Consider the following 23,415-nt stretch of genomic DNA (forward strand, 5'->3'; position numbering starts at 1 on the left):
CACACATAAATTTTCAAAATGCTGCTTCTGCCAGACCTTCGTTTCACTATGATGTCTGATCTGGGCTTAAAGCTACTTTCATCTTTGTGAAAAAATTAAGACAGAAATGTAGCTATGGTGAGGAAGGCAAAATGAGGGCATTGCCCCTACAGATAAGAACTAAGTCCCCCCCCCCCATGAATTTTCCCTTCTGTCTCCAAACCTTGCCTGCCTCGTTGCTTTGAATGCCTAAACTGTATTTCTGAATGTTCAAATTTGGGGACTGGAGTAAAATTTCATTGGGGGACAGTCTCCCATTTTGCCACTGCATAGCTATACCCCCAAGTTAAGATAAGGAGATCTTGTGCATTGAAAAAAAAAAGTACCCCCGCAGCCAAGAATTAATATTGGGGACATTACAGATTCTTGATAACAATCCTGGATATGTGTATTGCTATACCATAAAAAAGAATCCATTATGAAGTTTTGCTGTTGAAATCATTGTAAAATTGATCTGGGCATTTAAAAAAAAATGTTATGATTCAATTAGGTTCTGTTATAGCTCGTTATTTGATTACTAAAGTGTTTTCCTGAAAAATAAGATGGTTAAATTCTTAAGGGCAATTGTGAAGTAAAATTAATTTAGTTTTTCCTCACCCATGGGACTTGAGCACCGGGTCTAGACTCATTATATTTTAGTACCTGATGCATATTTCTAGATGAAGGTATGATTGAGTCATTCTTTAAGATTTATTTGATCCTTCTTCCACTTTCCAGTCTGTGCACATTTTGCCTTAAATAATAAAACTCAGATACAATCACACGGGAACTCAATTTTTTGAAATTAGGAAATCAAGACCTCTAAGTGGGTAAGTAAACATAATCAAGTAGCTTGGTTTCACTTTGTTTTCATCCCTAATGTTTTGTTGTAGTTATGTTTTTTTTTTTATGGAGGAACAAGACAAATAGGAAGCATAGATAAAGGCTGACACACAACTCTAGTTGAGGACTTCTGTGGATGTCTCATCTTTGGAGTTTACCACATGGGACAGGAGGCTCTCAATTTCAAAAGAGAAGATAGAGAGGTCAATTCAAAAATTCACACAATTACGTGATAACTTATCACACCTTAAATTTGCTGTAATGGCCTCCCCCGACTGAGATTCTGTGCGAAGTAAGCCATCACATCGGTGGGTTCTTAATTGCGAATTGGCACCCTTGCGCCTGCTCAGTGAGACTCCAGATGATTGGAGCATAGCATATTTAGGCGAGTGAGAGAGAGGAACCAAGGAACCCCACAATTTACAAAAGAGGTTGGGGGGGGGGGCGGGAAGAATGATTGAAAGAACATGCTCTATTCACGTTAAAATGAGCATATATTGGTTATCCAACAGCTCCCAGTCCATGCCTCTTAAATAGCAGGCAGAAGCCCTCCCTCAACAATGCTGAAGGACAAGCGGAAGCAAAATTGAAGCAGAATTGCAGCGTGACTTCATGGGAACCCCCCTTCCAGATTGGGGGGGGGGGGGAACCAGGACCAAAGGAGACATGCACATCACACCAAACAACAGCATACTGAGCGTGAAGTAGCTTAGGAATAGGGTTTGTGACTTCGCTTGTTCACTGAATTTACTTAACTGTGGATTGATGTGTGATTGCGTTCGGAGTGCATTTGGACTGCCAGCGATCGCGTGTAGTACCCTTTTGTGCAATAATATGAATACGCATGATTGCATTCATGATGACACTGGATTATACTTCCAATTTCAGTCGTGTGATATCCTCTTTTGTCTCAAACAGTGTCCCCTAGCGCACACTTAAAATGCAGAATCCGCTGCCACAGGATGTTGTGAGGACTGGTAAATTTGGATAGCTTTAAAAAAACATTTGGGTAAAATCACTGGAGAATTAATGTAGGCTCCAGTCTATGGAATCCTAGTATTTGTAGTTGGTTGTGGTCCCAGAGCTCTCTGATAGAGAAGCCTAAACATCTCACAAAACTACAAATCCCAGAATTTCATAGTTTTAAGCCATCACAGTTAAAGCGATGTCAAACTGTATTAATTCTGAAGTGTAGATGCAGCCATGGAAGAAAGGAATATCAATAGTGTTGTATTATTAGCATTGTATATTCCTTCAGATGCAATATGCATCTTTATATCAGTTGCTCAGTTGCTCGTGTCTTCTGTTTGGGCTCTCCACAACCATCTGGTTGGCCACTATGTGGACTATGCAGATCTTTGATCTGACCCAGCAGGACTTTTATTATGCTCCAATACAACCAAGGTTTATCTGTTCCATCCATCCATGTCTTATATCACCATTCACCCTGTTGATCGAGTTTAGGCTTGATACTTAAATTCTTCTGTCTAGAGGAGGGTGACCAAAATGGTGAAAGGTCTGGAAACTGTGCCCTATAAAAAGAGACTGAGGTGGTGTACAGACTGCCCCTTTGGAGCGGCCTGCACTCGCCCCTTTCTCCGACAGATCGGGGCCTCAGCTGCCACAGCGGCAGCCCTGAGGCCCCGATCCACCGCTTTTCCAGGCCGCGGGGAAGTGGCAAAAGGCTGCTTCCCCACGGCCTGGAAAGGGGTATCCTTGGGGCTTCATGCCCCAAGGACACCCCAACAGCGGCGGGGAAAGGGAAAAAGGGGCCACTCAGCCCCATTCTCCTTTGTGTCGCTGGCACAGCCATGTAAAGGCTTCACCAGTGACACAAACAAAGGAAGGAGCTCCGTTTCAGAGTTCCTTCCAGCGCCGCTCAAAAGGCACCACAGGGCCACCCCATTTGCAGGCAGCGTGGCCGTGACGTCGTAATGGCAGCGGCCATGTAGAATGGGTGCTGCCATTACAATGTACTAGGGTTGCGGGGCGTCTGAAAAGGACGCCCCGAGGCAACCCTAGTACGCGTGCAGGCCGGCGCAAAGTGCCGGTCTGTACAGCGTCTGAGGGAGCTGGTTATGTTTAGTCTGGAGAACCGATGATTAAGAGATGATATGATAGCTCTGTTGAAGTATTTGAAGGGGTGTCATATTGAGGATGGAGCAAGATTGTTTTCTCCTGCTCCAGTGACTAGGACCCAGAGCAGTGGATTCAAACTACAGGAAAAGAGATTCCAGCTCAACATTAGGAGGAACTTCCTGACAGTAAAAGCTGTTCATCAGTTGAACACATTCCCTCAGAGTGTGGTGAAGTCTCCTTCTTTGGAGGTTTTTAAACAGAGGCTGGATGGCCATCTGTTGGGAGTGCTTTGATTGTGTTGGTGCATGGCAAGAAGTTGGACTGGGTGCCTCTGGTGGTCACTTCCAACTATGATTCTATGATTCTTCTCCACATTTTATGTGTTGTCAAATGATGCCAGTTCCATCTGTAAAATAATCCAGTCTTTCCAACCTGTTTTATAGGTGAAAGGTTTTTTTTATGCTGTGAGAACAAAGGAAGATGCCTCAGGACTTTATCGCATGAGACGCCATTCTCAGTGCAATCATGTTAATGAAAGGAAATGCATGCATACTGGTTTGGGATCAGTTCTTGTTGCATATCTTCAATTGCAGGACTGTAGCTGTAGTGGCTGTTTCTAATCTGGGACTTTCTTTCTTAGACTGCTCCTTTACCCCGTCTCCCTGCCCTATTGCTTTACCTAGTACGGTTTTGTTTTGTTTTTTTAATTTCTCTTCTTTGCACAATTATGCACAATTTTATCCATTGTGGCAATGCAATGGGGGGGGGGGGGACAGCAGGACCTCTACAGGTAGCTTATTGCACACAGAGCTAATGCCACAGTAGCAATATAGGCAGTTATTAACGGAAAAGCCCGTCAATGAAAAGGTGTGCGATAGTCACGGGGGAGGATAGACCAGATACAGCTCAGCTATGACATCATCTGATAAGGTTGGGCCATAGACACAACTATCCTGATTTAATTTCACTTTTTAGCCTTTTGTTATAATTTCTCTAGTCTAAATCAGATCTTTGGTCCTTCAGACAGGGGGCCATTTAGACTCTCAGACCATTCCCACTGGGCTGAGAGTCATTTTTGGTATGAAAAGGAACAATACACACATGAATCCTGTGGACTATGCATCCCTCATGGACCCCAGAGTTGGGGACTGGGAGGGCTCAACCCCACTGAAACAGGCAGACAAAATTGGACCACCAAGTCTCTTATGTGTTGTTGTTGTGGTTGTTGTTGTTGTTGTTGTTATTATTATTATTATTATTATTATTATTATTATTATATAGCACTGTAGATTTGCACAGATTTGCACAAACAATAGGATAATATATATAAAATACAGAAAATGGTTCAATAAATCAGGCACCAAAAAAGAACATCAAATAGCAAATGGTTATAATACAATGCCTGGGAACGCTTCTCTGAACAGTATGGTCTTCAACTGTTTTTAAGCTTGTTAAAGAAGTGATGGCCCTTGCTCGTGGGGGAAGACGGTTCCAGGAGTGAGGGGCAGCGAGTGAAAAGGGGTGAATCCGAGATGGGGCAGAGGAAATCCTGGGTTGGGACAGCTGACCTTGACTACCAGAATGGAGGGCCCGAGTGGGAAGGTGAGGAGAAAGAAGGTCTGATAAATAAAGAGGGGCCAGCCCATGGAGGGCTTTAAATGTCGAGAGCAGGAGCTTATACTGAATACGGAAAGGGAGGGGGATCCAGTGAAGGGATGCCAACAAAGGAGAGATATGGTCAGAGCGGTGGGCAGATGTGATAACACGTGCAGCTGAATGCTGGACAGAAACTAAAGGACAGAGGTGAGATAGAGGAAGCCCTGTCAGAAGGATGTTACAGTAATCAAGTCGTGAGACCACTAGGGCATGGACCAGGATTTTGGCAGCAGAGGCGGAGAGATATGGTTGGATTTTGGCAATATTGTATAAAAAGAATCTACAAGCCTTGGCTGTGGTTTGGATCTGAGGGATACACGACAGAGAAGAATCAAAGATAAAACCAAGACTGCGGGCTTGCTGGACTGGTTGAATAGAAATGTTGTCCACAGAGACAGAAAAGGAGTGTTGAAGGGTGGACTTAGGAGGAAAGACAAGAAGCTCCGTCTTGGACATGTTGAGCTTCAAACGCTAATGGCGCATCCACTGCAAGACAGCTGTGAGACAAGATGAAACTTGCTGTTCAAGCCTTGGAGAAAGGTCAGGGGTGGAAAGATACAACTGGGTGTCATCGGCATACAGATGGTAGGAAAAACCAAAAGAGCTAATGAGTTTACCTAAAGACAGTGTGTAGAGAGAAAACAGAAGAGGACCCAGAACAGAGCCGCGGGGAACTCCAACAGATAAAGGAACAGGAGACGAAGTCTGATCACCTGTGACCACTGCAAAAGATCTGTCTGACAAATAAGATCTAAACCAGTTGAGAACAGAGTCTGAGAACCCAAGGTCAGAAAGTATATCAACTAGAAGATATATGTAGCTGAACTCTGTCAGAAATGATCATTCAGAAGTGTACTAGATCAGTGCTTCTCACCTTATCTGATGTGAGGGATTGGCAATTATTTTTTTCCATTGTGCCAAGTTAGTGGCATTAAATTTGTTTGCATTGGCTACAACTGAGTCTTTCTTTGATGGAAAGTCATCAGGAACCAGCAACAAATAGCTTGGGAATTAACACAAATCCAGGGACTGATGTTTTGAGTAGCACTGTACTAAATGATCAGTATTTTGCTATTGTTTACATTGATACACAGATGGTTAGTTTCAGGTAGACAACGATGATGGTGGCTTAATGTAACATCATTTGTTTTGTAAAAATGTTGTTGTTGTTGTTGTTAACTGTCCTCGAGTCGATCTCGACCCATAGCGACCCTGTGGATGAGACATTTCCAAGATTCTCTGTCTTCCACTGCTCGGCTTAGTTCCTGCAAACTCATACAATGGCTTGTACGATTCTGACTTTCATGCTCAGTTGTATATTTTTACATTTTAGGATCTTTTCTGGTTCTTTCATAGTTGCCCTCCCCATTCTTAGTCTGCTTATGATTTCTTATGATTATGATTTTAAAAACATACTGACAAGTAATTAAAATTAATCAACCTGTCTACCAGTTCTGGTCTTCTGATCTAGACCAGTATTATTGATATTGATTGATGAGCTGAGCTCTGCAGGCTCGTAGATGGCAGACTCTTCCAAGAATGGTCACTGGTGGCTTCCATGTCATTGGGGTCATGAAGGCAGAGTTAGGGTTTTAGTAAAAGAGCTATCCAAGAGGACTGATCCCTAGCCTCCCATTTTGTTCAGCCCTTTGGATAACTCCTTCCAAGTTTAGTCTAAAACTCAGAGTGTATTCACCACCCCTTGGACAGCAAAGCCACAAACCGCTGTCTTCTACCCTTGGCAGGGAACTGAAACAGGGACTGAGATATGTACAGTATAGGAAATTGTATTGTTAATACAAGGAGGCAGCCCCCCCCCCCGATCACCAACATGTGCTGATAAATTTAGAGCATCTTCAGTGAAAATGTGCCTGCTTGGTGCTGAATGTGTTAACTGTCTGTTGTGACATAAATACTCAATTATGATGCAAGTTTCTTCATCTGTTGGAAGTGAAAGTAGTACCATCTGGAAACAGCTAGTCTGTGCTAATTTATTTAAGAACTTGATGCAAGAATTATTGGTGGGTTTTTTTTTAAAGAAAAGAAAACCTTTTATATACAGTGCAGGTAATACTTTTTATACACTATTTGAGCATGCTATATATATATATCTAGCTATCGTGCAGAAATAAACTTTCTTGCCCTTTCAGTGTTCTGCTGGAAGAAAAGCTTGTTTGATACTTAATATCCAGGTGGCACCTAGATTCTGTTGGGGATTGCAGTAATCAAAAAGAAATATTTACCCTTCTCTTCACTGTCCCACAAGTTTGTGAGTCCAAAATCGAATGATGTCCAGTTTTGATGGACATTGTGAAAAATTATTATGGCATATACTGGATATGAGGCACCAAAAAGGCCAGGTTTATTATAGTAATAATTCAGTTTGATATTTCCCAGACCTGGAAGAATTCTGCTGTCTCCAGCATAGCATATCCATGCATGCAACAGCAAAATCCAATTTAAATGTAGTGAGGGGGAGCCTCCATGCAGCTCCCCATAAACCTGCCCCAGAGAGGCTGAGAAACAAAGGGAAGAAGAAGGAAATGGTAGGGCCACTGCGTGGAGAAGATGGCAAAATGCTAATGGGGACAGAGAAAAGACAGAATTACTCAACACCTTCTTTGCTTCATTCTTCTCAGAAAAGGAAAAGGCTGCTCAACCTGAGGATAGTGGAGCAGAGGAAAGAATAGGTGAATTTCAGCACAGAATAAGTATAGAGATAGTACAGGAATACCTGGTTAATCTAAATGAATATAAGTCTCTGGACCAGATAAACTACATCCAAGGGTATTAAAAGAACTGGCAAATATATAATTGGAGCCATTGGCAATAATCTTTGAGAAATCCTGGAGAACAGGAGAAGTGCCAGCAGACTGGAGGAGGGCAAACGTTGTCCCCATCTTCAAAAAGGGAAAAAAAAGAGGATCCCAAGAATTATCGTCCAGTTAATCTGACATCAATACCAGGAAAGATTCTAGAGCAGATCATTAAACAGAGAGTCTGTGAACATCTAGAAAGCAATGCCTTAATCACAAAAAGTCAACATGGGTTTCAGAGAAACAAGTCATGCCAGACAAATCTAATCTCTTTCTTTGATAAAATTACTAGCTTGGTAGATGAAGGGAATGCTGTGCATATAGTATATCCTGATTTCAGTAAGGCCTTTGACAAGATTCCCCATGACATTCTTGCGAACAAACTGGTCAAACGTGGGCTAGACAAGGTAACTGTTACATGGATTTGTAATTGGTTGACCGGCCGAACCCAAAGGGTGCTCAACAATGGCTCCTTTTCATCCTGGAGAGAAGTGACCAGTGGGGTCCCACAGGGCTCTGTCCTGGGCCCAGTGTTATTCAACATTTTTATCAATGACTTGGATGACAGAATTGGTGGCATACTTATCAAATTTGCAGATGACACAAAATTAGAAGGAGTAGCTAATATCCCAGAAGACAGGATCAAAATTCAAAATGACCTTAATAGATTAGAAAATGGGACCAAAGCTAACAAAATGAATTTCAACACGGAGAAATGTAAGGTACTGCACTTAGGGCGGAAAATTGAAATGCACAGATATAGGATGGGGGACACCTGGCTGAATTAAACTATGTGTGAAAGGGATCTGGGAATCCAGGTAGACCACAAATTGAACATTAGTCAACGGTGCGATGCAGCAGCTAAAAAGCCCAATGCAATTTCAGGCTGCATCAATAGAAGTATAGTGTCTAGATCAAGGGAAGTAATAGTGCCACTCTATTCTGCTCTGGTTAGGCCCCACCTGGAATACTGTGTCCAGTTCTGGGCACCACAATTCAAAAAGGACACATGAGAAACTGGAGCATGTCCAAAGAAGGGTGACTAAAATAGTGAAGGGTCTGGAAACCATGCCCTATGAGGAACGACTTAGGAAGCTGGGGATGTTTAGCCTTGAGAAGAGAAGGTTAAGAGGTGATATGATAGCCCAGTTTAAATATTTGAAAGGGTGTCACATTGAGGAGGGAACAAGCTTGTTTTCTGCTGCTCCAGAGAACAGAACCAGGAATAATGGATGCAAGCTACAGGAAAAGAGATTCCACCTCAACATTAGGAGGAACTTTCTGACAGTAAGGGCTGTTCGACAGTGGAACTCACTCCTTCCTTGGAGTGTAGTGGAGTCTCCTTCCTTAGAGGTCTTTAAACAGAGGCTGGATGGCCATCTGTCGGGTATGCTTTGATTGAGAGTTCCTGCATGGCAAGGGGTTGGACTAGATGGCCCTTGTGGTCTCTTCCAGCTCTATTATTCTATGATTCAGAGTCTGTTTCAGGACAATGTCTATGACTGCAAGAAGGAAGGTAAGTCAAATGAAAGCACTGCCCCCAGTAAGAATTCTGCCCCCCCCTGAAATGTTCAGTCCCCAAATTTCTAGCAGTAAATTTCAGTTAAAATTTCAGCTCAGGATTTAGAAATAGGGTTAAAGCATCCAAAGCAAAGGAGCAGACAAATGTAGCACGGGAATGCAAACATAGCAAATATAGAAGTTCTAAGTGTGAACAATTTTCAGTTTCTTTCTCTACAATGTTAGAAATTTGGGGACTGAAGGAAGATTTCATTGGGGACATCATTCTTATTGAAGGCAAAAACCCCATTAGTCTGTCCCACAGCTACACTCCTAGTAAGGGAATTCTGTAACATGTTGGATTTGGCTCATTGTCTTTAGTTTTATCAGACTGGCATCATAGTATTGTTTTTAATTAATTTTTCATAGCCATTCCATTCTCTCTAGCCGTTTGGGGTGTGTTTGTTAGATGGAAAGCAAACCCAGCTGTTAACTGGATGCTGACAAGAGGTCAGTGAAATGAGCCCCTGTTGGTTTTATTGTATTGCTCAGTAACTCTTGATAACATAAAACATATTATCCTTCTGTGCCAACACTCTGGGATGTGATTTGAAGCACTGTTTTGCACTGGCTTTGGTCTTTTTGGGAGGGTTGAATTTAGGAGGTGGTGCTGGAGGGGGGGTTGATGTTCAACACAGTGGCTGTTTGACTGTGGGGTGCTCCAGGGTTCAGTCTTGTTCCCATGCTATTTAAAATATACATGAAAATGCTGGAAGATGTTGCCCAGAGATTTGGTATTTTTTACCACCAGTACGCTGATGATATTTATTTCTCCTTTCCAGTTCACTCCAAGGAAGCTATTTTGCTTCTAAACTGGTGTCTGATTTCAGTAGTGGGCTGGATTAGGGTGAACAAAGTGCAGTTTAAGACAGACAAGACAGAGGTGCCCCTGGTCAGTCAAAAGATATGTCAGTTTAGTTTATCAGAAAGTTTAGGCTTGCAGCTTGGGTATACTCCTGAATTCAGCCCTGAGTTTAGATGCCCAAGTTTCAGTAGTGGCTTAGAGTACATTTGCACAGTTAAATATATCATCGCTGCCTGTTCCTGGGGCCTAGCCACGGTGACAGCTTCCTTTGTTATATCACAGTTGTATTACTGTCGTATACTCTATGTGAGGCTGACTTTGGAGAATGTTCAGAAGTCTCAGTGAGACCAAATGCTTGGCCAAACCAGGACTGGTTACAGGAAGCAACCAAGTTCCTCATCTAACACATTCAGTGTGTTCTGGTTCATTTTCACTAGCCAGTGAAGTGTTGGTTATGACTTCAAAGCCATATATGAGTTGAAGTCAGGCTTCCTACCCAGGTTTCAAGATCTTCCAGTGTGGTCCTCCTTTTCTTGGTTCCTCCACCCATAGGCATGTTTGGTGAGGACATGAGAGAGTGGCTTCTTGGAGGCTGTTCCTGGATTGTTGAGCTCATTACCAACAAAGGCTAGGCTGCCCCCCCTCCCTGTTGTCCTCCTGCCACCAGGCAAATACCTTTTTTTAAATGCAGGTTTTTGGCAAATGACTGGCTCTTGAAGAAAGGCATTTAATGGGGAGTGCTATTCCTTTCTCCACTGATGTACTTTTAATTTTGTTTTTCATTTGCTTTGCTTTGTTTGTTGTTTAAAATACGATAATCTGTTTAATTTTATTTCAGTGATGTAACTTACTTATTATCTTATGAGCCAACTTGGGTCTCTTTCTGGGAGAAAGGTGGCATAGAAATGAATTAATAATGATAATAGTAATAATAATAGAATCATAGAGTTGGAAGAGACTACAAGGGCCATCCAGTCCAACCCCCTGCCATGCAGGAACTTTCAATTAAAGCCTCCCCAACAGATGGTCATCTAGCCTCTGTTTAAAGATTTCCAAGGAAGGAGACTCCACTACTCTCCGAGGGAGTGTAATAGTTGTTGTTGTTTCTCTTTCCAATCATGTATAGGGAGAAAGGTGGGATATAAAACAAATGTATAAATGAAATACAGTCACTCCTTCTTTTTCACGGAGGATCCATTCCAGACCCCCTCGTGCAAATGGAATTTCTCATATATTCAAACACCATTCATTCTCACTCCGTTCGTCCCTCGCACATAAGTGAGGCCTATGAGTCCAAAGGCTGCGAGAATGGCGGGAGCACTGTACAAGTTTCTGAGGGGAAGGCATTCTACATCTCAGCTGCCACAGCCAAGACACTCCTCTTCTATCCCTGCACAGTGTGTATTGCTCCACACAGTAGGACACCAAAGAGGCCCCCTTGATAGAGAGCCCTTCAGATGTTGTCGGTCTGCAGCTCCCAGCATTCTTTACCAATGGTATTGCTGAATAGGGTTGTTGGGAATAGCAGTCAAACAACATCTGGAGGGTTACATGATCCCCATCCTTGATCTATAGGCTCAGGAAAAAACAGGACTTCCAAAACACAAGCCAGCCAGAGAGTTTGTGGAATGCTATGACCAAGGAGATAGTATGTGTTTCTCTTGGTTAAGTAGCAAAATGCCTTGTGCATGGAATTTAAATCTGTCTTAATAGCACTTCAATATGTTGGAGAGAGACAGATCAAGACAAGTGAGTTCATGCACTGGGAATGGAGTGTGCATTAAGCTCAACTGGACCTTTTAGCAGTAGGAAAGGGTGCTCTGCCAGATAAGGATACATTGGCCTGTTACAGACTGCCAAAATAAAGCTGCTTCGGGTCTCTTTGGAGTCATGCTGTTTAAATGATGCATGCATCCGAAGAATCCGGAAGCTGCACCAAAGCTGCACTCCAGTGCTTAGGAATGGAGTGTGGCTTTGGCGCGACCTCCGGACTCTTAGGACCCATGCATCATTTATAATAATAATAATAATAATAATAATAATAATAATAAAATTTTATTTATATACCGCCCTTCTAAAAAATCAGGGCGGTGAACAACAAGAAGGAACAATGCAATTATACAACCCAAGATAAAATACATTAAAAACAGTACGATAAAATAACAATAACATGTCGGCAAGACAATGGGGCAAGACACTGGGGGGGGAGAATTACTGGTCAGGGTAAGCTTGTTCAAATAAGTGGGTTTTTAACCCCTTCCTGAATTGAGGTAGGGAGGTGGCTGAGCGGAGCTCATAGGGCAGCGCGTTCCAGAGGTTGGGGGGCAGAGATGGAGAAAGCCCTCCTAGAGGTGGAGTTGTATTTCACCTCTGGAACTCTTAACAATAGCTGCCCTGAAGATCGAAGTGTGCGGGGCGGATTGTACGGGGAGAGGCGGTCCTCCAGGTACCCTGGGCCCAAGCCATTTAGGGCTTTATAGGTAATTACCAACACCTTGTATTGCGCCCGGAAGCGAATAGGCAGCCAATGTAAGTCTTTAAGGACTGGAGTTATATGACTGGCCCTGGCAGTGCCAGTGACCAGACGGGCTGCCATATTCTGCACAAGTTGCAGCTTCCGGGTATGGTACAAGGGTTGCCCCATGTAGAGCGCGTTGCAGAAATCCAAACGAGAGGTTACCAGGGCGTGTACAACAGTTTCAAGGTCTCCCCGGTCAAGGTAGGGACGCAGCTGGCGTATCAACCGAAGCTGATAGCAGGTGCTCCTGACCGCCGCATCCACCTGAGATGTAAGGTGGAGCGACGAGTCCAGAAGCACCCCCAAGCTGCGTACAGAGTCCTTCACGGAAAGCGTGATTCCGTTCAGGATAGGTGGAACCACCGCCAACCCCGGACCAGGGGAACCTATCACCAGTACTTCCGTCTTCTCTGGATTCAGGCTGAGTCTGTTGTCCCTCATCCAGCCCATTACCGACTCCAGACAGGCCACGAGAGGAGAGACGCCACTCCCGGTCACTGCATCAGTCGGAGACATAGAGAAGACTATTTGGGTGTCATCAGCGTACTGATAACACCGCGCCCCATGTCTCCGGATGATCTCTCCCAGCGGTTTCATGTAAATGTTAAAAAGCATGGGAGACAGAATGGCTCCTTGAGGGACCCCAGATGTAAGGGCCCTCTCATCGGAGCGCACGTCTCCCAGCTGCACCATCTGGGACCTCCCGGAGAGGTAGGATCGGAACCACTGGAGCGCAGTGCCCCCGATTCCCACCTCCGCCAGGCGCCCCAGAAGGATACCATGGTCTATGGTATCGAAAGCCGCTGAGATGTCCAAGAGCACTAACAGGGACACGCTTCCCCTGTCCATGCCCAGACGGAGATCATCGACCAAGGCGACCATAGCAGTCTCAACTCCAATTTAAACAGCATACCTCCAAAGAGACCCGAAGCAGCTTTATTTTGGCAGTCTGTAACAGGCCATTGTGGCTAATTTGCACTGCTCAGCTTGTGAGGTCTGTCAAGCATTAATATATTTTCTCCATGCAAATTAGCTGTTTGGGAAGAGGAGCAGGGAATCCGGGATAATAATTATTATCTTGTAAAACTCAGTATTGAAAAACTGCCAGGAGGAGTTCTTCTCTGGCAGTGAGGAAGTTATTGTGGCATGACACATGGTTTTGCATGTGCCATTGCTCACTGCTTCAGAGTTTGATGTCAGAAGTTCAAAGGCATGGAGCTCCAGGCTATTGGCTACTACTCCTTTCCAGGGTATATGCCTTAACCCAGTCAAAAACTGACTGACAGCTAGCTTCAATTTCTTCCATTTGGGCTAATCCAAGGGACATGATCTTTCACCTCATATGTCAGTAACAACATTCAGGGGAGATGGAATTGTGCTTCCTAATTGCAAGCATTTTGCTACTTTCAAAAGGAGATCAAACAATTGCTTGTCAAAGATACTTTCTGCATAGCCTTGGGAAAAGAGAGAGTTAGATGATCCCCTTTTTGTTATATTTATATTCTTCCTTTCATCCAAGGAGCTCAAGGTGGAGTGCATGGTCCTCTGTCCCATCTTTATCCTTCATGGAAATTCTCTGAGGTAGTTTAGTGTAAGAGAGAGTTGGCTGGCTCAAAATCATCCAGTGAACTATATGTCTAAGTGGTGATTTGGACTTGGGTCTCCCAAGAAAACCCCATGATAGGTTCACTGTAGAGTCGCTATAAATTGGAAACAATTTGAAGGCATACAACAACAACAAGAACAACAATTCCCAAGTCCAGGTTCAACACTAACATTACACCACACTGGCTCTCCACTGATGCTGAGCTTCTTCCCTAAGCCCCTCTGAAGTATTCTAGACACTCATTTTATTTTACCCTGCTTCCTTCCTTCCTTTTTTTTTTTTTTGAGCTACTTTTCATGGGGCAAAAGCAAGACTAGCCTCTTCTAGAGCATCTAATTTAGAGTCATTTCACAAAGTTTTCTTTATGTACAAAGTTATAATGGTAATCCAGCCTTGGCCTCATGTGTACCATGATCATAATCTTTACATGGGCAAATGTGTATGTAGTAACTACTTCAGCCATCATAGAAAAAGTTGGTAGTTGGCCTTGGTTGTCAGGACTTTTTGCTCACATGATTGCACCTATATGCATGGCCAAAGTAGGGGTACAGTTGTTCACGAGCAGAGGAAACTTCCAGTTGGGGTTGTCAAAATGGAAGGAGTTTCTTCACTCAACCTCAGTTTATCACCATCAATGTACACAGTGCTGAATATATTATAAACTGATTAGTCCTTTTTCCAGAAAGGTTTCTTTCTCAATTCAAATATGAATGGTGATAGGGGTGGGACAACCAGGGGGCAATTTGAATTTATTTCAGTTACAGAGAATAAAGTTCCAGCCAGTATCAGCTAGTGGCTTTCATGTCACTGGGGAAGTAGTGTTAATTCTCCAGATTTTAGTCTGAAGGTAATCTCCAAAGTCGTGAACTCATTTTTGGTGTGAAGTTTATTCAGTACCTTGAGCAGCTCGTTTGAGGTGGAGACCAAGGAATTAATCACTCAAGGCTACCAAGCAGAATTTTAACAGGATAAAAGCGTTTTTGGCTAGTACTTGTCAGATGACATTGTGTCTGTCCTGCTGCTGCCCTGCATTTCATTTGTTTCTGTAGAGCACCTTTCCACTGATGGGAAAAACCTGTCCATGGTCTAAATATCGCTGTTATAGTGTAGCCACATGGGTGTGAAAAGTCTCTTCATTTCAGTTCCAGCATTACATGAGTCAAGTAGCAAGATGGAGCCTGATTCTCCTTCTCTCTCCCCCTTCCACTCATTTTTACAATATTTTATCTTTGTTATATTTTCATACTTACAGTAAATTGATAAAATAAAGATAATTTTAAATTGTTTTTGCTGTAATTACACAAACACAGCAAAATTAAAAATAAACCAATAGGCATGGAGTTAACCTGCTTTGGAATAGCGAGGGAGAGAGGGGGAGAATCAGGCCCCCTCATGGCACTGACTGCTGTAATGTTGGAACTGCAGCGAAGAGACTTATTACACCCAGGCAGGTTTCAAAGTAGTGCAGTTGTGTGAAAGAAGAGAGGTGTGAAAAGAAACATTTTCAAAGCAGCACGATCCTGTTTCCTTTCATAACTTGATTGCTGTGACAATGGCATGTGGCTGGTGTGATAATGTCCCAAAGCCTGGTATGAACTCACTCTGCCAGTGACATGGACCTAGTCATCACTGGGTCTGTCTCATCTTTATTGATTCCATGCTGATTTTCTACTTAGGGAGAAATTTAATTTTGGTTTTTATGAAAGGGAGCATTTCAAACAGCGATCCTTACCTCTGTGTTTTCCAACAGTTCTGCCCATTTGATCACCCTCTTCTGTTTTGCCACTTCTTGAGCTGTTGCATGTATTTCAGAACGTTTCATTATACTCAACATTACAGATGTCACAGCTCTGCAGCAGAGCCTGGCAAAGTTACTTTTGGTAGACTACAAAAAGTTGCTGGGGGAGGGACTGAAGCCAGCATGACCGCTAGTCATGCCAGCTGAGGGGTTCTATGAGTTGTAATCCCCCTAAGTAATTTTCTGAAAGCTCTACTTTGAAGGCGCTGTCCGTGATTTCTTTTGACTTCTTTTGGGCATGAAAGCTGGGAGGGTTTTTTTTTATAGGATGTACATTCAGTGCTTTGAAGGGAGGGATGCTTGTGCCATCGCGTCTTAGCACAGCAAAGACTGTGTTGTTTGTATTTTAGCTGCTGCATTTCCTTAGTGAGAACCCTGATCTATGAATAGGAACTGTTGTGAATATCACGGTATACTAAGCAATGCCTGAAGCCCTGCTCAGAATGGGATCCTTGATACCCCTTTGGAGCTGTGACTGTAAGCAGCTTTGGCTATGATGACAGATGGGGAGGGCAGGATGAGGGAAGGGAAGAGAAATAGAAACTCACTTCACTCTCTCCCTGCAGGGGAGATGCAAAAATGATTCCTTCTCCTGATGAGAGAGGGAGCAAAGGCACACTGTGCATGATAAACCTGCATTTCTTACTTACTGCATCCTTGTCACATTAGAAGCAGCGGTTGTTGATTTGGAATTATTGCTTCTGTCTGGGAAGCAGAGCTGAAGCCAGCATTGGGGATGTCCTTATTGACTTTCCTTCAGAGTTTGGAACAGTTACTTTTTAGGGCACCGGTTCCTAGATTGTCCCACCGAACATAGCCAGTTGTGATGTAAAACTTTGTTCAAACTCTATTCCCCCCCCCCTCCAACTCTATTTTCAATGTATGTCAACGTATATTAATGTTTACCAAGGTTAAGAGAATGCGGAATGTGTTATTCAGGGCTAGCCCAAATCAGTTGGTTTCCTGAGACAAAGGACAAGATCCCCCCCCCCACCTTGCCTCCTTTGCTTTTCACATACGAAAGCCAGCCAGGTTGGTAGCTTAATTTTGTTTCAACAACTGGAGATGTGATGGGATTTGCCACATCTGAGCAGAGCTTGGAACATTAACTGTGAAAATTAATTGGATAGTGCTAAGTGTTGGAAATTGGGATATTAATTTGCTATTGTAAACATTAATAAATTCAATAATTTAATTAGCCAACTTACTGTAGTTAAGTCGGCGACCCTAGGATGGGGCTATGTGGCATATGCAACTCTCTTCATCCACATAGGAGAACAGCTAAAGTTTTCAGAAAGAAGAGCTGGGAGGCTGCTTATTATCTGCTACCTGAGGCAGTTGCATCACTCTGCCTAATGGTAGGGCCAGACTAGTATTATTATAGATGAAGATACATATACAAGGAGCATGTACAGTTGCCTAGAATGCAGCAAGCTGGTTGTTAACAAGGGCCATCCACAGACAGCATGTGATTCCCTTGCTGTAACAGCTACACTTTCTTCCATTCTATTGCTGTATACAATTCCAAGTATTGCTGAAGATTTTGAAAAGTTCTGAATGGTAGTGAGTTGGAATATCTGAAGGACCATGTTCTCTTATTGCCCTTTTTTGTGATCATTTTCAGATGCTCTTTTCTGAGTCCCAAGAACTTTTAGGATGTGCATGTTTAAATCAGGGCAAAATTATATAGCACAGATATACACTCATCCCTGCACATTTGCTGGCGTTAGGGGCACAGGACCCCATGAATGTGGAAAAAAATGCAAATAACAAAAGCACCATGTTTTCACCTGAGAGAACACCTCTCTAGGAATCTCTAGGTCCTTCAGTGAGATCTTTGGTTAAAGTTGACCATAGAGTTGTGCTGGAGGATCTAGATATTGCTAGAGAGAACATAAAATCTGTGAATAATCAAATCTGCAAAAGTCAAAGCCGCAAATGTGGAGGAACGAGTGTAGATATTTCAGAGTTCTGTACATCCCAGGAGTCTTACAGAAAAGTTCAAGACATGAATTCCCCACCCAAAACAGAAAGGTTAAGACAAGAACTTTGCATCCAATTAAAAAATACCCCCTCTGCTATATTTGTATAATTATGAAGCCACCCAATGCTGGATTAAAGGAAAAACACAATATGGGGAATATTTCTTCTTTCTCTTTGCCAAATAAATGTGTGTGTGCCACTTTTCCTGTGTTTATATAGGCAAAATGGATCCCCAAATGACTGGATGTGACAGTAACTTTCAGACACAATAATTCTTGGCTCTAAATAATTTATTCTGCTTTCTCTTTCCTCTTTGGCTTTCTTAGGCTAATGGAATCGGCAAAAGAAATGACCAGGGAATCTTTACCTATCAAATGCCTTGAAGCAGTTATCCTGGGGATGTATCCTTTAATGTACAAGTTTGTTGTTCAGCGCCTCAAAGGGTTACTATAGGGGTAACCAAATTACTTATATTTCTTTTATTTTGTGTAGTACAGTAATATTAGCTAAAAGTAAATTAAAATACAACTATAGATTGCTGGAAGCTGGACTCTTCTTCCATACTGAATTTGAAATAAATATAAGGGAATTTAAGTCAGTAGTGTATACACAATTTAAAAAAAAGCAAGAAAAGCAAGGCAAATTTCAGGCTTTGACTTTATTAAAAATAACATTTCAAATTAAACTGTATTATTTAGAATTGTTGGAGGGTGTTGGATCAGTTTGGAGGAACTTCAGTGGATCTCTACAGATTAGAAGAATGGTCAGTAAAATGGCAAATATGTTTCCTTGTAAACAAATGTAATGCAAGGCATATTAAAGCAACACATTTTAATATCCTATATATCCTGATGGAGCAAAACTAGTGATGATAAATTATTTAAAAAGAGTTTGGCATTATAGTGTAAACTGCTCAAAGAAAAAGGCAATCCAATGTGAGGTAGCTTTGGAAAAGGCAAATTCAGTGTAGAACCCTCTTGGTGACTTACATTGTCATGACTCAAGTGCAGTTGCCTTTTTTGAGATTGTATTGGGAGACAACCAGTGTCTCCCAATACAGTGTTGCTTTTGCAACAGCACTGGGAAAACTCCCTTGGACCGCTCACCAACTGTCTGCTTTCACCATCTCATTTCATTTCCCTCCTCTTTCCTTTACCCTGGCCTCTGAACACCCCTGCTGCTTGTTCTAATTATTATTTTTTATGTGATTCCTAACATGCTAAATTCCTGCTCATCCAAGAAACATACAGGATAACATTGGGGCAGTTACTTTCTCCCAGCATAGCCTAGCTAGCAAGTTCATTTTAAATAAAATGAATTGGGATAATATTGTGTAAGATGCCCTGAAATTCTTGAAGGAAGGTGAGATTACATTGTAATGGCAGCAGCTGTAATCCTGTTCACCGGTTGAATCACATAAATTGTACCAGTGGTAGAATTCAAAGGTACAGCCATACTAGTCTGTAGAATCAGTACGTAGAGAGATCTTGTAGCACCTTTGAGACTAACTGAAAGAAAAAAGTTGGCAGCATGGGTTTTTGTAGGACTTAAGTGTACTTCCTCGATTCATTTAGTGCAAGCCAAGAAAGTGAAATTTACTTAATGGATTTAAAAAACCCATATAGAACTTTCCCAGTGTGAAGCAGATTAGTGAGATGTCATTTTAATCAGGCTGATTGACATCTTGTACTACAGCTTTTTACAAGTTTTTTTTTAATTTTTTTAAAGAAAATAACATTTATAATCTTTGTGTGTCACATTAGATTTTACTGCACTCTCTGCTGGATGCTACTGCAGTGCAGTTATATGGTCGTAGGCAATTCACTGCAACATTCAAGGCTATATTGGCCGAGAGAAGCATAATTAAGGGCTTAACAGAGGCTCTGCTGTGGATATTTGTGTTATTTGCTGTCAAGTTGGCTTTATCTTAAGGGAAATCTGTGAATGAGAGACTGCCAAGAGCCCTGGGCATCAACAACTGTGCTCAGGTTTTGCAAGCCGAGGGCTGTGGTTTCCTATCCACCTGTAATGCAGCCTTCTTCTTTTCCTAATACCTTCCACTGTGCCAAGAAATGTATGCTGTAATTTATGCTATGATCTATGGTGTAGCAATATTTCCATGGATTTTAGACTCTCTGCAAACACAGCAGGAGAGCTCAGGTATATTCTGCACCCGAGCTTTTTGAAGGGATATTATTAATACACAATTTTCTTTTCTTCATCTGTGCAAATCCTTCTGTATTAATAGACCACTTGAGGTAAGAAAAGTGTCTGATTTTTTCTTCACCAGTTTTTTTTTCTAGCACCAGCACCAAAATATTAAAAACAAGAAGGGAGGATCATGTACTCTGAACGATTGTTTTGAAGTCAAATGATAGTTTTAAAATGTTTTAAGGATAAATACAGCCTACAGAATTTGTAAAGCTTTAAAAATAAACTAACAACTTGCACTTATGATCCTTGGAAGGACATTTCATTGGGACGTTACAAATATCATTAGATTTTTGAAAACCTATGGGGGGAAGATAGGTCTGTTCTCACAAGAGGAGATCTGATTTGCCAATGTCCCCCTGTGAATGTGCAAAAAGCTCCGTAGCCAGGCCTTTCTGACATGGAGGGGCAGGGAGCAAACATAGAGAATGTGAATCTATAATCTTCCTGTGCCCTTTCCTCCATGCCAGGGACCCTGGATCTATTTATTTTTCTCTCTCTTTTTTTAGTATTATATTTGTACTTAGTGAAATATAGACCCTGGATCTGTTTCTAACATGGGAGCATTCAAGACTGGTAGGCAGGTCATTATTAATTTTAAATACATTCATATATGTTTTTACAAAACAGTAAAAACAGAGGACACAGTAGATGATGATGAAGATGATGATGATAGTAAAGCAGTTAATGCTGAGACTACCCCGAAGACCGTGCCAAAATAATAAAGGGAACATTATACAGTAAAATTGTTTACAGCATGACATTAATACATCGAAGAAAACGAAATATGCAGAAGACCCTGTTGAGCTCAACTGTACAGGAGTCTAGGTGGTCCTGATCCCTGGTGCTTGGTCATTTCAGGGGGAGGGTTAACCAGTGTGGTTCAGTGGTTGGAGTATTGGACTAGGTCTCTGGGAGACCAGGGTTTGAATTGTAGCTCAGTCACGGAAACTCACTGGCTGACCATGGGCAAGCCACACTCTCTCAGCCTTAGATGAAGGCAATGGCAAATCAGTACAGTTTTTGCCAGGAAGATTACTTTAGGATCATCAAAAGTCAGAAACAGCTTGAAGCAGACGATGGCATTTATATACGCTACCATACTGATGGTAGCCTGTTCAACTTAAGCTGTTTGAGGGCTTGCACTAAGACTCTAAACTATCTAGTACGTGAGCTGCTATTTGCTGATGATGCTGCCCTCGTTGCCCATACGGAAGCAGCTTTGCAGCGCCTAACATCTTGTTTTGCTACAGCTGCAGAGCTCTTTGGGCTGGAAGTCAGTCTGAAGAAAATGGAAGTTCTCTAGCCGCCTGCACCTCAAGAAGAACACTACCATCCCCACATCACTGTAGGCAAATCTGTGCTTAAGTCCGTTCAGCAGTTCACCTACCTGGGAAGCATCATCTCCTCAGACACCAAGATTGATAACGAGATCGATCACAGACTAGCAAAGGCATATAGTGCATTCGGAAGGCTTCACAAAAGAGTCTGGAGTAACAAACACCTGAGGTGAAGCACAAAAATCAGTGTGCATAGAGCCATTGTACTGTCTATTCTCCTTTATGGGTTTGAAACATGGGTCACCTATCGCCAACACCTACGACTCTTCGAACGCTTTCATCAGCGCTGTTTATGCACAATTCTAAATATACACTGGACTGACTGTGACGAATGTTGCTGTCCTTGAGCAAGCAGGGATCACCAGCATTGAGGCCATGCCATTGAGGACGCAGCTGCGCTGGGCAGGACACATTTCTAGGATGAAGGACCATCGCCTCCCAAAAATAGTATTCTACGGTGAACTCGCCATGGGTCAGCGTAAGAGGGGCGCTCCAAAGAAGAGATATAAGGACTCCCTGAAACAACGTCTCATGCTCGGCCAAATTGATAACTAACAATGGTCCGTCCTGGCCTCACATCGGGAGGCATGGAGACGCACTATCCACGATGCTACAGCCTTTTTGGAAAGCTCATGCCGAACGAGTCTCGAAAAGAAACGACAACACAGAAAGAACCACAACCCGGAAAAATCACCCAATGAGACTTTCTGCTGTGCTTTCTGCAACCGGACTTGATCATCTTGGATTGGCCTTTTTAGTCATCAATGCGCTTGTAGAAAGCGCAGGATGAGTCCTTCCTGAATCTTCGTTCCTGAAGAAAAGCCAGAGAGAGAGAGAGAGATCTTGTATGCAAAGTGAGGAGTGCTTTACATGTTGACTTGATGCCTGTTATTTAGCTGTCAAAGATATACAGGAATGTACTCCCAGAAAATAAAAAAAGGCGGCGGGGGGGGGGGTGACCTTAAGCAGTTGCTTTGCATTTGGTTTCAGAGCTTCATATGCCAGAAGGTTTCCTTCCCCAGGCTTTGTTCTTGTGATAGTATGGAAGCTCTTCTTCGAAAGGACCTTTCCCCTCCATCTTAGAGATAATGAGCTAATGAGATTAAATTGCAATGCCTTGGTGACCTGTGACATAGGGGGCAGATGGCTACAGCTGTATAAGCTTATCAGCAAGTGGCTTGGAGTCAAATGGACTTACAACTCTTTTGTATTGCCAGGAACAATTGCAGTAGATTGTTGGCTGCATGCAAATTTTGATAGAAGCTAACAAAAGGCATGGAGGATATATGCATCAGTTACATAGAAAAAGATACACAATGAGCATTGAAAGGCAGCTGTGATTTTGGTTTTACTTTTACTTATCTTAATGTATCCTCAAAATTCAGCTGCTGCTTCTTGAAAAGATAATCTGAAAGGAGACATTAATTTTATTAAATTATTTGTGTAATCAGACTGTGTTCATGCTAATATTGCCCTAGAAAATTTAGACTGAAAGGTAATACGGTAATATTTTAAAATGATTGCTCTCTGCTTGGCTGGCTGTTCCATTATGTACAAGTGATTAACTTATAAGTGTATGTGTGCATGCTTTGAAGTTGCTTGTTGACTTATGGTGACCCCATAAATTTCATAGAGTTTTCTTGGATCAGGAATACTAAGAGGTGGTTTTTTTAAAAAAAAATTACTTTGCCTCAAAATGACCCAAATGGCCCTCTAGGGATCAAGGAAAGTCTGAAACATGGTAAGAATGCCCCCGTGTTCCCTAGAAGTGTTTCTGGGTATTTGGGGGAATTTTTATCATTTGTAGGAACAGTTACAGGCCTTCAAGTTCTCTTGGAGAGCCAATGTTTAGCCTTCCATAGTTACCACCCCTTGACTAGGAAAAGCAATGGCTGACATGGGTCCAAAAAGTCCAGACTATCACCTTGCCAGCTGTGGACAACCTGAGACAAGAGTGCCATTTTCAACATTCACAGAGCAGGAAACATGATTGACTGTTGCTAAATGGAGAATTTTGGTTTATTTGGCACTTGACTGTCAGTTGAAATGTGGTTTTGTAACTTTGCAACTTCATGAGCTGTACTTCAAGAGTGTTCCATGCATATACTGTATGTCATTATTAATATGATATAACCTAGTAGGAAAATAAACTTTCTTTTTTTACATTTATATATTATACATT

At 42.3% G+C, this 23,415-nt stretch overlaps 1 protein-coding gene across 2 annotated transcripts in view; it reads left to right on the top strand.

Moving 5' to 3' along the window:
- The window catches only part of VASH2 (vasohibin 2), a 62,290-nt gene that overhangs the window by 18,814 nt on the left and 20,061 nt on the right, over positions 1-23,415 (top strand). For both annotated transcript variants that reach the window (XM_042446820.1, XM_042446821.1), the window contains exons 4-5: positions 792-848; positions 18,009-18,083. In XM_042446820.1, coding sequence (XP_042302754.1) covers positions 792-848; positions 18,009-18,083 — 132 coding nt within the window. The remainder of the gene's footprint in view (positions 1-791; positions 849-18,008; positions 18,084-23,415) is intronic.

Source organism: Sceloporus undulatus, chromosome 1, assembly GCF_019175285.1.
Source record: "Sceloporus undulatus isolate JIND9_A2432 ecotype Alabama chromosome 1, SceUnd_v1.1, whole genome shotgun sequence".
NCBI classification, from domain to species: domain Eukaryota; kingdom Metazoa; phylum Chordata; class Lepidosauria; order Squamata; family Phrynosomatidae; genus Sceloporus; species Sceloporus undulatus.